Here is a 14455-nt window from a genome sequence, read left to right on the forward strand (position 1 = left end):
TAATATGTGAATGAGGATTCGGGTTTAATTCCCACAATAAAACACATCCTTAAAAAGAGATAAGACCTTGAATCGAGAAATAAAATATGATAATTATGAAGATTATCAAAAGGTATATTAAAAGAGTTTTAAATCTATATAAGCATTTTTATCTGTTAATAAATAATATTTTTTAGTAAGTTTTACGTATTTTAAATTGAATGAGTAAATTAGACTCTTTTAATTAAAAAAATTAGTTGGTTATAAAAATAATAATTAAAAGTTAGTACGAAAACATGATCACATTCATGGGTAAATTAAGACAATATTGTAAGAATTTTACGACAAATGAAATAAAGATGGAAGTTTAAAAATCACACTGAGTTTCGTGAGCAAAGTAGATGCGATCCAAATGAATTCGTTATTCATTAGTTCAGAATTATTTATACAATTATACAGATAAATTACCTTCTGTCTCACGGATCCACAAGCAACGTGGTACAAGTTAAATTAAAATACATGCTTAATTAATATAACAAACTACACTTTCTCGGCGCGGACACGTAGATTAATTAGTCATAATTTTTATTGGGAACTTTGTTGGCATACGTATGAAGAGTTTAAACTTTTTGACTAAGAAGATCAAAGGAAAATTATTAGATTATAACACATATGCCGGTTCAATGTAGATAGCTTTTGCTAAATTTCTTATTCTGTGAAGATAGTAACAGAATTGGCAAAACTAGTATATTATAACACATCCTAGGATTTGAAATCTAACATGATGTTAATCTTCTTTAATGAATTAGTTGTCTAAGAATTTGGGTACACAATGGTACGCAAATGAATTGTCTCTTATGGAGCTAGAAGCTGAATTTCATGTGGTATATATATCCAGGTGGCTTGCTTTTACATATATATACCACTTCATTTGGATTGAGTATTGACATTCTAGGCACTTTCCATTTTGTTTTTGTTTTTCCTTATTTTAAAAAAGAATTTAATTTTCATGTATTGTTAGTGTAAAGATTTTGATACTATCAACTAATTAAAAATTATGTTAATTATTGTTAGTGTAAAGATTTTGATACTATCAACTAATTAAAAATTATGTTAATTATAATATTTAAAATAACTATTACAAAAATTAGCAATCTAATCATTCATAGCAATCACGGAATTAAGTTCTGTTTAATGCTACATCAAAATTGTGGACATGAATTAAAAGTTCTTTTAAGGGACGCATATTCTAAATCCTCCTTTGATTAAATTGTATGATATGAACATATATAATTATATGTCATTGTATTTTGTGAAATCCATCAATTTTGAGATAGAAAAAATTGTTGTTATTATTTTAATGGAGAATACAAGCAACATTTTTTTAATTTTCTTTTTAATATATACTCTCTACTATTGAGTGGAACTTTTTTTTTATTTTTTTATCATAAGTTAAAATTTATTAAAAAATGAAAATTTTAATAAATCTCAGTTCTTATTTAATGAATCTTCCTTCTAATTTATAAATGAGACTCATCATCAATGGCAATATAAGCGTGTAAGATACTCACAAAGAGATAAAAAAAAGAAGATAAATGATAAATATTATTAATAAAATGATGTGGTACAATAAGAAATATCAATTAAATGTTTACCCTCCCGGTGAAAAAAAAAATTGGAGTCATTCACTGATGACCTTTTGATTTTAAAAATTGTTTTCTAAAATAATTAAACACCATTCAATTATCAATTTCTCACATAAAATTTGCTAAATTTTGAAAATTATTTCTAAGATAAGTGTTAAAAACTAAAACACTAGAAGATATTTTTTTATCAACTTTTATTTTTATCTTATTAAACCTCTCCCTCAAATTCACACTTTAATTTGTATCTTATGCCATTCTCTACAATCTATATGAACAATTTTATTGATTTACAGTACAAAACTAAGACCATCTTTCAAGAATAAAAATGTAAAACAGACTCATCAACTTTTATTTTTATCTTATCAAACCTCTCCCTCAAATTTACGTTTTGGCAGTGCCATGCCCTCTTATTACTTACAGTTCACTTTATTATTTATCATGAAAAAGTCAACGAAGTGCAAATTCACTGCAGAATCGCAAATACAATGCTCACATGGATTGTAACTGCTTCCTACCTTGGCACGTGGAGACGAGGAATAGTCTGGACGGCAAGTACAAAGCTACGAAACATTTTTAATAATAGTTGTGATTTACTGTTCGTGATATTTGTCTTAAGCTTAACAAACTCCATAATACTAGATAATATGAAGCACAACAAATTAACATGTTAATTAAGCCTGTCCCAATCTTCTTTACCTGCCAGTGATTTGATGCTAATTAGCCTAACAAATACTTCATTTTTATTCTATTTGGAGTTGGGTTGGCAAGCAGCAAATTAATACACGAACCAAATTAGATTAACACATGTTAACTATTAATTAAGTCCACCAATTCATGTTTAACCAGCAATTTCCAATTTCCTTAAAGACATATTTGAACCAATTTGGGCCTGAGTCAATGACAGACGGATATTAAAAATCAACGGGGAAGAAAAGGTGTGTTACATACATAGCTACTAATAAAAAGCCTACCAATTATTAATTATTTAGGAATCGTCATGATTAATTGGGCTAGCTAATTAACTAGCGTCTTCATCATTACATGCATCCATATACGATATGCAGATTTGTGTGTGTATATATATATATATATATATATATATATATATATATATATATATATATATATATATATATATATATATATATATACACACATACATGTCCCGCTTTTTGTTGCTTAGCATTTATCGTAGTTAAGCATAACCTAACTCGTGAATTTGCTTGGTATACAAACATATCATTTCTACATTATATTTTCCTATCTCTTTATTATTTTTGTTGTCACATTATTTATCTTATTTCTTATTTTCATTCTTCTCTCGTTTTCTTTTCTTTCTATCGCGTACATAAAGATTACAGATATAGCATTTAATTAAAAATATCTGTTGTAAGATTTTGAAAAGATTATAGACGGGTAAGATTCCTCCATTATTAATTAACAATGTCAGTACACATTCCCAGACAAACAATGCTGATCATTTAACTTTATGTAGTAACAGTGTTGTATAATTGATCTATTTTTAAAACAATTTAACATAAGATTACAGTATAACATTTAAACGTGTTGTACTACTCATAAAGTGTAACTCAAGTAACTAATAACTTGAGTTCTTTAAGCATATGATAAAGTTCGATTTCTGATTATGTGAGCAGAATAATCTTTGTGGGATGATGAATTATCCCTTAATTGATATATACTCTATTCTTCTCACCCATCACAATAGCAAATGGAGTTGATCTAATAAATCAGGCAAGAACAAAATTTATCAATAACACAATGCAAGGAATTTGCTGAGGAAAATTTATCATCTTTATTTGCATACCAATACGCTGAACACTACTGCTAGTCCTAACCATGTAAAGCAAATTTAAGGTAGAAATTCTCCAGCAATGACGTTGGAGTACAATTGTCTTGTTACCCACGTTTTTTTATTAATTAAAGAAGTCTTTTGATTAGACTATTAAGTAAAGGAGATTATTTCACTTAGTCAACTTTCTACGTACAATAATTGCATTATTTGCTTTTAATTAACACGGATATTCTAGTTGATAAAAATCCAGTTATAGTACTTTGAGACAATGTTACTAATGTCCATGAAATGAACTAGTGACAAATCTTCATTATTGACGTATTTGGTGATTCCTGGAACATTATGTTGATCAGTATGGATATTTGGAAGATATGCCTCGAGTACCAGTGCCACTTGCATTATTACAGGACTTCGATGAGTTATTTCAACATTAACCATGTTTCACAACAGTAACAACATCATTCAAAGACATTAGTATTAACATGGATGGTCCATTGAAACGAGAGTAAAGCATGCATAGTTCTGATAGTAACACATATCCATGTTGGTGTAGTAAAGGTTGACTACAGGGAGTTTTGACTTTCTTCGTGGAATCATCGTGTGGTCCATATTATGTTCTCACACGTGACGTGAGATTTAATTACTATCTCAAATTGGGGGAACAGCTTATATATGTTGACTATTCCCAGCTCGTAACATCAACCACAACTTTTATTTTAATTTTTTATTATAGAAATGCTAGTTGTTTTGATACTATACATGAATCGAGAGAAATTTCTCATGAATGGGAGGTTTGGATGAGTCTAGGATTCAAACATTCACGCGCGCCTAGTTGATTTCATACTCACAGAAAGAGATGTCTTAATTTCTAGCTATAAGATGCATTTTTGGCAAAAGATTCCCGATCGACTGACATATTATTAAACTATTAACAATTCAAATTCAAATAGAATATTATATTGTTAAAAACCAATGCAGGTTGATTCAGAGTGGGCTAAAATTAAAATGATGAGTTTTCATTGCATAAAATTTTTAAACTGTATATGCAATATACTGTATCTGTACGTGTTGCATATATAATGTTACTTAATGAGTTTGACAATTCTAAAAAAAAAAAGATTTTGACAACTCATACATGTTATTTAACTCATTAATTATATAGTAAATAATATGTCATTTTATTGGATGGTAGTGTAAGTTTTTTTTTCAAAGGAGAATGCTAACTAGTCGCTAATTAACTAAAGCTTTATGTAAAAAAATATTTATTGATTATTTAATCAGTATTCTGATAGAATTAGTTAACAAAATCTTTTTCAAAAAATAAATTTGTAGTGTCACCAATAATGCATAAACCCTAATGAATAATGTTATATTTTTCTATAAATTTTCTTAATACTTCATGAAGAAAGTATTAAATAAAAAATAATTATATTTAATATCTTAAAGATACTATACCTTTTTCTATATAGCTTAACTTAGAGGATTAAAAAGAAGATTTTATGAAAAGACTAAAATTAAATTGTTCAATTCTCAGGGCTTAATTATATATCAGTTACCACGCTAACTAGCATGTCCAGACACGCAAGGTCTGCACTCTGCAGTTGTACGTGTGAATAGTAGTATACCACCATCATACAACAGTAATTAATTTTAAATCTTTTTTTATAACATGTTCTCTCTACTCCTGTAACTTTCTACACAATGCTGATTGATTATGTGCCATGAGCCCATGCTATGACTCTTTCTATAAATGTAGCATTGGCCAAAGTTGTACTCAATTCCAATTTCAAATTATTTCCTTAAGAGATTGATGACTTCATTCCTGACTTCAGTATTTGTGTCTCAATTTGGTTCAACTTATAGTTAATCTAGTTATGTAATGATCAGGCTGCCGGCTTCCCTCACCACAAGTCATAAAACATAACAAGAGTTGAAAAACATTTCCTTTCCTGACTAACATGCAAGCATAGATAATAGGGGGATTAATTTTCTTAACAAATTAATTAAGATAATAATTTTGGTCTCATCTCAGTTATATGTTCTAATTAAGTTGGATGCGTACTTTTAAAAATCAATTAGAAGGATCCGCTCCGGCCGCATGCATGATGAAAAACTCATGGAATGCGACTTTGGTTGAATTATTCATCATTTTTAATAGAAAAGATGTTTTAACAAATCAATATCCTGCGTATCATGAACTCCACACGAGGGTTTCAAGTTTCAATACATTACGATGGAAACCTTTATAGCATAAACTATTGGAATATTTGTCCTACAATAATGTTTTCGTAATCATAATCGTCAGTAGTGCCAAGAACTAATATTAGACAGCTGTTTGGTTTGGTACGTTCGAACAATTAACAGTTGAGTTTATGGAAATTTACGGGCAAACAATGCATAATTGTAAATTCGTAATATGTTCATAATATAAGTAAGTAACAATCAAAAGAGAGTGAAAAATTGTGTATTTAAAGAGGATATCAGTTATCTCTCGGTTAAATCATGAAGTCCAAAATAGAGTTCAATTAAGTCCACTGACTTTTCCGCCAGGAGATAGAAAGACTCAAAGGTGATAAATCATTCTCATTAACTAAATTACATATTGGGTCATGTACTTCTAAATAGCCCTTTAAAAGGTTTTCTAAACGTTTTTCAATATTTATATTAGAATACTTAGTCATTTCTTATTTATAACACTCAAGTTTAAAAAAATATTAATTTCTTTTTATAAGATTCAATCTATAATGATGATTACATTAATCATTTTTAGACTATAAATATTCCTAATTTAAAAGAGAGAAATAATATATCAACAAACAATTAAAAGAGAAAGAAGTAAAAATTACAATGATAGTTGTAGAAAAAATTATAAATTTAAGATAAATTTATTATTATCATCAACTAAATTATCATTTTTTTAATCTTAATAAATTAGATAACTGGATTTTTATATTGAAGGGATTGCATGACAAAAACTCCCAGACCATGAATTTAGATTCTCGGAAGTATGTATTTCACTTTAAAAAATGAAGCATCTCAATTGTTGATAAAAAAAATAAAAAATAATTTTTTAACACATAATTTATTATTATGTATGCGTACCTAATACTACTAATTATCAATTTTTTTTGTATTGATAATCAAAATTGATTAGTTTTCCCTTTAAATAAGTGTTCAATTTAAAGGCCTGGCGCATAACAGGATAAGGGATACAGATCATATTGGATTGACATATTTGTTTATGGACTTTGAAGTGGAGGCCTTGATCAATGCCCAAAGCGTTCGGAGCTTAAGATTGGCAGACCAAAACTGCACAAATACAGTATAATATTTACCTATAAAAAATTTAAAAATATAAAAAATAGAGATAAATTGATAAGATGGAATCTCAACTGAGGTACTATTTTACTCAAAAATAGGTTAACCAGTGGAAGTGTGATGATTAGTTGGATGTGAAATAAAAATCTCAAATACTTCCTAATTATGAAAAAATAATAAGATATAAATACATTTTTTTCTGACGAATATACCTTTATATTATTAAATAGAATTATAATATACAATTTGTAAGTGAGACTCTTTTACTTTCTTTACTCTGTCAATTAGACATTACTAATATTTTTTATTTATTTATGCAACAAGTTAAAAATATTATCATTCAACTATCACAAACTACTTTATTTTTTATTTGTATATGTGATCATTTTAACTCTTAACTTTTACTCTACTTTTCTTTTAGTTTTATTTTTACAATAATTTGAATTTTAGTATTTTAAAAAAATTATCAATAGTTAAAAATAACCTTATTTCTCAATTTAAATTATTTAATATAAATAAATAAATATAATTTATATATTCAAAGATGTATTTTTAATTATAAATTTATATATTAAAATATTTCTTATTATAAATTTTAATTGAATAAAAGAAATTATTTATCTTCTGAAATGTGTATAATAAAATACTATTTTAATTGGATCACATGACGTCATTTAACAAAATCAAAAATCAAAATTTTAAAAAGTATTATTTAGCTATTGAGATCTCTTTTTGATAATTTCCTTCGACAACTTTTTTTTTCCTCCCAACTTACCTATATTTATAAATAAAAAATCAAATATAAATTTTCTCCTTACCTTTTTCCAGGCAATGCTTGGTATAGTATACTGTTCTGCCAACACAAGTGCAAGTTGCCTTTTGCCAACAATACAAAGAATGTCCTTGTTGAAAGCTGAACTTAAAGGCAGCATATTCAAATCTAGAAAGGCTGAAAAATAATTCCTTTTTTCCCTTTTCATTAAGTTTCCTGATTTTGACCGTCAATAAAAACAACACTGTTTCTTTTTCCAACAGTTCTCTACATACCAACACTATCCCGCAAAGAAAACAGCCAAAAACGACAAAAGTCCAACCTTAAAGTTTGAAAAACGGGAAAGATTCTTGATGAGATTGGGAAAGACCACCAACTTTATGAAAGATTTATACCGAAACTACTTATTATCTTCCAATAAGAGAAATTTGAGAATCAAACTAAAGTTAAAACTAATTTAATTAAACAGAAAGGTCAACCAAATATATCAATCCGTCTTTAAACTTAACTAATATTAATGTTTCATCTATGCGTAAGCAATATATATCATCATCTGTTGATTGTGAAAAGAAACTAAAAACCAATTCTCACGTTAAAAAAATTTGAAAGAATACATTACAAGACTTCAAAAACAGGACTACCTACTAACTAAATACAAATTCTCACCCCAAAAAAGAAAAAAAAATACAAATCATCAGTGTTGATAACAAAACTGATAACTATAAAGAATCAACTAAGGCACCAGAATTCGGTGCCATCTTTCCAAACAACAACTTCAAGTCGTTCTCAAACGGCGTTAGGTTCAAGTCCAATGTTAACTGTTTGACTCTTGAAACAAATTTTTTAAATTGTTGCTAGTTTTTTTTAGGATATGCTGTTATGCTGCAGATATGTTGTTAGGTTGTTATGCTGTTCAGATATGTTGTTAGGTTGTTATGCTGTTATGCTGGTTTTAAATTTATCTTCTATTTTTTAGGCAACAACCCATAGGAGTTTTATCTATATATTTTAGCATCTCTTTGTAAAATGCACTCTGCTTTTCAGATCAATAAAACAGCCTTTCTTCTGCAGTAATATCCTGAGTTTCTTTATCTTTTAATCATTCGTATCTTTCTAAAAACAACAAATTGGTATCAGAGCCTTATTCTGAGGGATCTGAGAGATTGAGAGAACCCATACACATTCAAAACACAAACACACATAACCTGGTCAGAATGAATCCAGAAGGTTCATCCATTCCACTTACACTTCCGCTGTTTGATGGTAAAAGTTATCATCTCTGGGCTTTTAGAATGGAAGCCTATCTCGAAGCAGGTGATTTGTGGGAAGCTGTTGAAGATGTGTACGAAGTCGAACCCTTGCCGGACAATCCAACGGTTGCTCAAATCAAAAATCACAAAGAAAGGAAGCAGAGAAAGTCAAAAGCAAAAGCAACTTTGCTTGCAGCAGTTTCATCCACCATTCTAGCCAGAATAATGACACTTAAAACAGCCAATCAGATTTGGGACTTTCTGAAACAAGAGTATGAAGGAAATGAAAAGGTTAAAGGCATGCAGGTGCTGAATTTTATCCGAGAATTTGAGATGCAGAGAATGAAGGAATCAGAAACGATTAAGGAATACTCTGATAGGCTTCTTGGCATAGTCAATAATGTAAGGCTCCTAGGTACTGAATTTTCAGACGCTAGAATTGTTCAAAAAATTCTAGTCACAATACCTGAAAAGTTTGAAGCCACAATTGCATCTCTGGAGAATTCAAGGAATTTGTCAAGCATTACATTGGCAGAATTGTTGAATGCACTACAAGCACAAGAACAAAGGAGGCTTATGAGGCAAGAAGGGTCTGTTGAGGGTGCTTTTCAGGCCAGATCACAGAATTACAAAGGAGGCAAAAATAACAAGAAGAAGCAGAGCAACAACAAAAATAGCCAAAGCAGCAAGACACGTGTCTTTTCACCTTGTCCTTATTGCAAAAAAAATAATCACCCACACAACAAGTGTTGGTGGAGACCAGACATAAAATGCCACAAGTGTGGTCAATTAGGACATGTGGAAAGAATATGCAAGACTCAACAACAACAACAAGGAGAAGCCAAGGCTGCTGAAGATCAGCCTATGGAGGAGCAGCTGTTTGTAGCATCATGCTTTGCAACCAACACCACTACGGAGAGCTGGCTTATAGACAGTGGTTGCACAAACCACATGACTTATGATCGTGAACTTTTCAAAGAATTGGATGAGACAACTATTTCCAAAGTCAGAATTGGAAATGGAGCACTCATTGCAGTAAAAGGCAAGGGAACGGTTGCAATTGAAGGCCACTCAGGTTTGAAATTAATTTCTGATGTATTATATGTTCCTGAAATTAATCAAAACCTTTTAAGTGTTACTCAACTGCTGGAGAAAGGATATAAGGTGCTGTTTGAGGACAAAAACTGTGTGATTAAAGATGCAAACAACATAGAAATGATCAAAGTTCAAATGAAAGGCAAGAGTTTTGTCTTGGACTTGATGAATGAGGAGCAGCAAGCAGCTGTACACAAAGAGGATGATAATACAATGCTTTGGCACAAGAGATTGGGGCACTTTCATCATGCTGCACTACTTTTCATGAAAAAGAACAACATAGTGAAAGATATGCCAGAATTAGACGATTTACCTCCAAAATGTGTTGCTTGCCAATATGGAAAGCAAACCAGACTTCCTTTTCAACAAAACAAGACTTGGAGGGCTTCACAAAAGCTGCAGTTAGTACACACAGATGTGGGAGGACCCATGAAAACACCATCATTGAATGGCAGTAAGTATTATATTGCATTCATTGATGATTATTCAAGAATGTGTTGGATTTATTCTATGAAGTTTAAATCTGATGTTGCTGACATCTTTGTGAAGTTTAAAGCTTGGGTTGAAACTCAAAGTGGATGCAAGATGCAGGTGATCAGGTCCGATAATGGAACTGAATATACCTCTGAAAAATTTAACAAGTTTTGTGTAGATGCAGGCATTGAACATCAATTGACAGCACCATACACTCCGCAACAGAATGGTGTTGTCGAGAGGAAAAACCGAACAATTATGGAGATGACAAGGTGCTTACTTCATGACAAAGGGCTACCAAAGGAATTTTGGGCAGAGGCTGCACACACAGCAGTTTTTTTTCTGAATAGGTTACCAACAAAAGCTTTGCAGAAAAAGACTCCATTTGAAGCATGGCACGACTACAAACCAACGCTAACAAATCTGAAGACATTTGGCTGCCTATGTTTCTCCTACATACCTCAAGTAAAGAGAGACAAGCTTGACAAGAAAGCAGAACCTGGAATTTTTGTGGGTTATAGCTCAACTTCAAAGGCCTACAGAATCTACCTACCACAGAGCAACAAAGTAATCGTCAGCAGGGATGTCAAATTTCTGGAGTCAGATAGTTGGGACTGGAAAAATGATAAGAGGTCTGAGTTTCAGGAGGAGAATGAAGATGTTGATGAAGAACCCATCAGAGGAACCAGATCACTTTCAGACATCTACCAAAGGTGTAATGTTGCTGTAATGGAGCCTGAGGGATATGAAGAAGCTAGAGCTGATCAGAAATGGAGAAATGCAATGAAAGAGGAGCTTATAATGATTGAAAAAAATAAAACATGGGAGTTGGTGGACAGACCTAACCACAAGAAAGCGATTGGTGTCAAGTGGGTTTATAGAACTAAGCTCAACTCAGATGGTTCTGTAAACAAATACAAGGCAAGGCTTGTTGTTAAAGGATATGCTCAAGTGTTTGGAGTTGATTTTTCAGAGACTTTTGCCCCAGTTGCCAGACTAGAAACCATAAGAATGTTGATGTCTCTTGCTGCACAAAAAGGTTGGATTATACATCAAATGGATGTGAAATCAGCCTTCTTAAATGGATACTTGGAGGAAGAAATTTTTGTTGAGCAACCTGAAGGGTTCGTTGTTCAAGGACAGGAGGAGAAAGTATATCGATTAAGGAAAGCTTTGTATGGTTTAAAGCAGGCACCGCGGTCATGGTATAGCAGAATTGATGCACACTTGGTGAACTTAGGCTTCAAAAAAAGTTTAAGTGAATCTACTTTATATGTGAAGAAGACTAATGGTGAAATGCTTGTAGTATCTCTATATGTTGATGATCTACTGGTTTCGGGAAGCAGCGGGGAGCATATTGACAAGTTCAAGGAAGAAATGAAAGATGCTTTTGAAATGACAGACCTTGGAAGGATGACATTCTTTCTCGGTATGCAGGTGGATCAAAAACAGAATGAAATATTTCTTTGCCAGGAAAAATATGCAAATGAAATTCTCAAGAAGTTCAACATGGAAGGGTGCAAACCAACTGCAACTCCAATGAATCAAAAGGAGAAGTTTTACAAAGAAGATGGAGCTGAAAAAGTGGATGAAAAGCTGTATAGGAGCCTTATAGGCTGCCTAATGTATTTAAGTGCATCAAGGCCTGACATCTTGCATGCAGTAAGCTTGTTATCAAGGTACATGAACTGTGCTAGTAGAATTCATTTTCAGGCAGCAAAAAGAATTCTTAGATATGTTAAAGGCACAATTGATTTTGGAATTAGATACCATTATGTTAAAAACTTCAGACTTCATGGTTATTCTGATAGTGATTGGGCTGGATGTGCTGATGATATGAGAAGTACGTCAGGTTATCTTTTTAGCTTTGGTTCTGGAATTTTCTCATGGTATTCAAAGAAACAGGAAGTAATAGCTCAATCCACAGCAGAAGCAGAATATGTTGCTGCAACTGCTGCTGTAAATCAAGCTCTTTGGATCAGAAAGCTTATGACAGATTTGCATATGGAACAACAGGACAGTACGCAGATATTTGTGGATAATCAAGCTGCAATTTCAATTTCAAATAATCCAGTGTTTCATGGCAAAACAAAACACTTCAAGATAAAGCTCTATTTTCTCAGGGAGGCACAAAAGGAAGGAGAAGTGAAATTAATTTACTGCACAACAAAGGAACAAAGTGCTGATATCCTAACAAAGGCGCTTCCTAAAGCTAGATATGAATTCTTGAGGCAGAGGCTTGGTGTGTGCTGTTCCAGAGTCAAGGAGGAGTGTTAACTGTTTGACTCTTGAAACAAATTTTTTAAATTGTTGCTAGTTTTTTTTAGGATATGCTGTTATGCTGCAGATATGTTGTTAGGTTGTTATGCTGTTCAGATATGTTGTTAGGCTGTTATGCTGTTATGCTGGTTTTAAATTTATCTTCTATTTTTTAGGCAACAACCCATAGGAGTTTTATCTATATATTTTAGCATCTCTTTGTAAAATGCACTCTGCTTTTCAGATCAATAAAACAGCCTTTCTTCTGCAGTAATATCCTGAGTTTCTTTATCTTTTAATCATTCGTATCTTTCTAAAAACAACATCCAAGCACATAATCACCCTCGTGCTATTCGATCTTTTCAAATCAGGTACTTGTGTAATAACCTGTTTTATTGAAGAAAAATCTTCGTTAATGGTTGTCCTGTGCCTTCTCATGTGACCCCCAAGTGCTTGTCCCAATGAGAATTCTTGTCCACAAATGGAACACTCGTGCATTTTGGGTTTGTTTCCCAAACTTAGAGATATAGCATGTGCTTTGAGTTCATCTCCCTCAAGTTTCGACCTTTTGTGGCTAGCCCTATGGCCACCCAATGCTTGAAAGGAAGAGAATTTGCGGTTGCATGTCTTGCACTCAAATTTCACAGCCTCAATTTTTGTTTGAAGTAGTTTCTTATTTTGTTGGGGATGAGAGAGCATCATTAGACAATTTGCCAAATCTATGCTCTCAAACCCCTCGAAATCTCTCTGTCTCTTCATGGCTAACGTACGTAGAATTAATTACAATATGGAATGTAATTAATTAATGAGAGTGTGTAAAAAAGAATTTAGAAAAATGAGATGTGACAATGAATATGAGAATGAGTTGTGGGATTGGTGAGCAAAACTTAGTAACGGTGGTTTATATTTATAAGACGCTCCCAGGAATTAATAGTCAATGAATTTGACTGATTTAAATAAACTAAATATGGAGACTCTCTAGTCTCTTATCAATAGTTATGAGTTTAGACTTAAGTTCAAGAATATCTTAGAATATAAGTTTAGGTCTAACTCAATTCCAAAAACTAGTTAAAAAAATAAAGATTGTTTTTTATTTATATATTTTAATTTATTTTTAATCGATATAACACTTAAATTTTTTCCAACAATAATAAAATCAATGTTTCAAATGTAAGAAAGTATTTTAATAGCGAACAAATCTAAGACTAGCCGTGAAAAAACAGAAGCTGATATGGGTCATTATCTATGACTGGTCGTACTTTGAAGGGATAATGACATGAATGCCCTTTTGTGCTTATGTAATATTCTGTTGTGAAGTGTGATGCTGGCGTAAGGATTGCCTCTTTTGGGTATTCCACAAAAAATGTTTTGGTCACGTGGGGTTTACGCTTACTACTGGTTTATGAATCCAAACCGCGTGGGAGCTACTTGTTGATGACGAGCTACCCACTGAACCGGTCGTGGATAGCGAGCTAACCCTACAACTGAAGTTGGTAAGTATTGGTTCTTCTTTGAAACATTGAATGTCCTGAAATTGTATCGTGTAAATAAATATGAGAGGAGGAGTACCTACACATTTTTATTATTAATTAAAATGTATTAAAATAATAATATCATGGTAAGATTTATTAACTAATAAAATAGATAAATTAAATAAATTTTTGTAACTTTTAACATATTCCAACTCATTATTGAAAATGTATTCAAATGAATATCGTCCTAACTTTCTTCTAATAAAACTAAAAACAATTAGCCAAGGCCTACGTGCCTTAATAATTCTTGTTTTAGGTGCGCAAAGCACTTGTTTAATTATTCCATACAAGTCGCATGTTATTTATTTAAGCATCCT

The 14455-nt window shown here is 31.5% G+C and overlaps 1 protein-coding gene across 1 annotated transcript; it reads right to left on the reverse strand.

Annotated features, from left to right (window-relative positions):
* Positions 1-8097: 8097 nt before the first annotated feature.
* LOC114407013 (zinc finger protein ZAT11-like) lies at positions 8098-13390 on the reverse strand. The gene is made up of 2 exons (XM_028369923.1): positions 12937-13390; positions 8098-8340 (listed from the first exon to the last, which is right to left on the reverse strand). Exons 1-2 carry the CDS (start codon positions 13363-13365, stop codon positions 8248-8250), a joined length of 522 nt encoding a protein of 173 aa, XP_028225724.1. The 5' UTR covers positions 13366-13390; the 3' UTR covers positions 8098-8247.
* Positions 13391-14455: the final 1065 nt, after the last annotated feature.

The sequence above is a fragment of the Glycine soja genome, chromosome 3 (genome assembly GCF_004193775.1).
Source record: "Glycine soja cultivar W05 chromosome 3, ASM419377v2, whole genome shotgun sequence".
In the NCBI taxonomy this organism is placed as follows: Eukaryota; Viridiplantae; Streptophyta; class Magnoliopsida; order Fabales; family Fabaceae; genus Glycine; species Glycine soja.

Bases quoted from the DNA above. Each gene is read 5' to 3' on its own strand.
- LOC114407013 (XM_028369923.1), bottom strand. From the start codon at position 13,365: ATGAAGAGACAGAGAGATTTCGAGGGGTTTGAGAGCATAGATTTGGCA. The intron at 8,341-12,936 runs TTGGATGTTGTT...AAACAGTTAACA, and splicing joins GCACGAGGGTGATTATGTGC to TTGGACTTGAACCTAACGCC.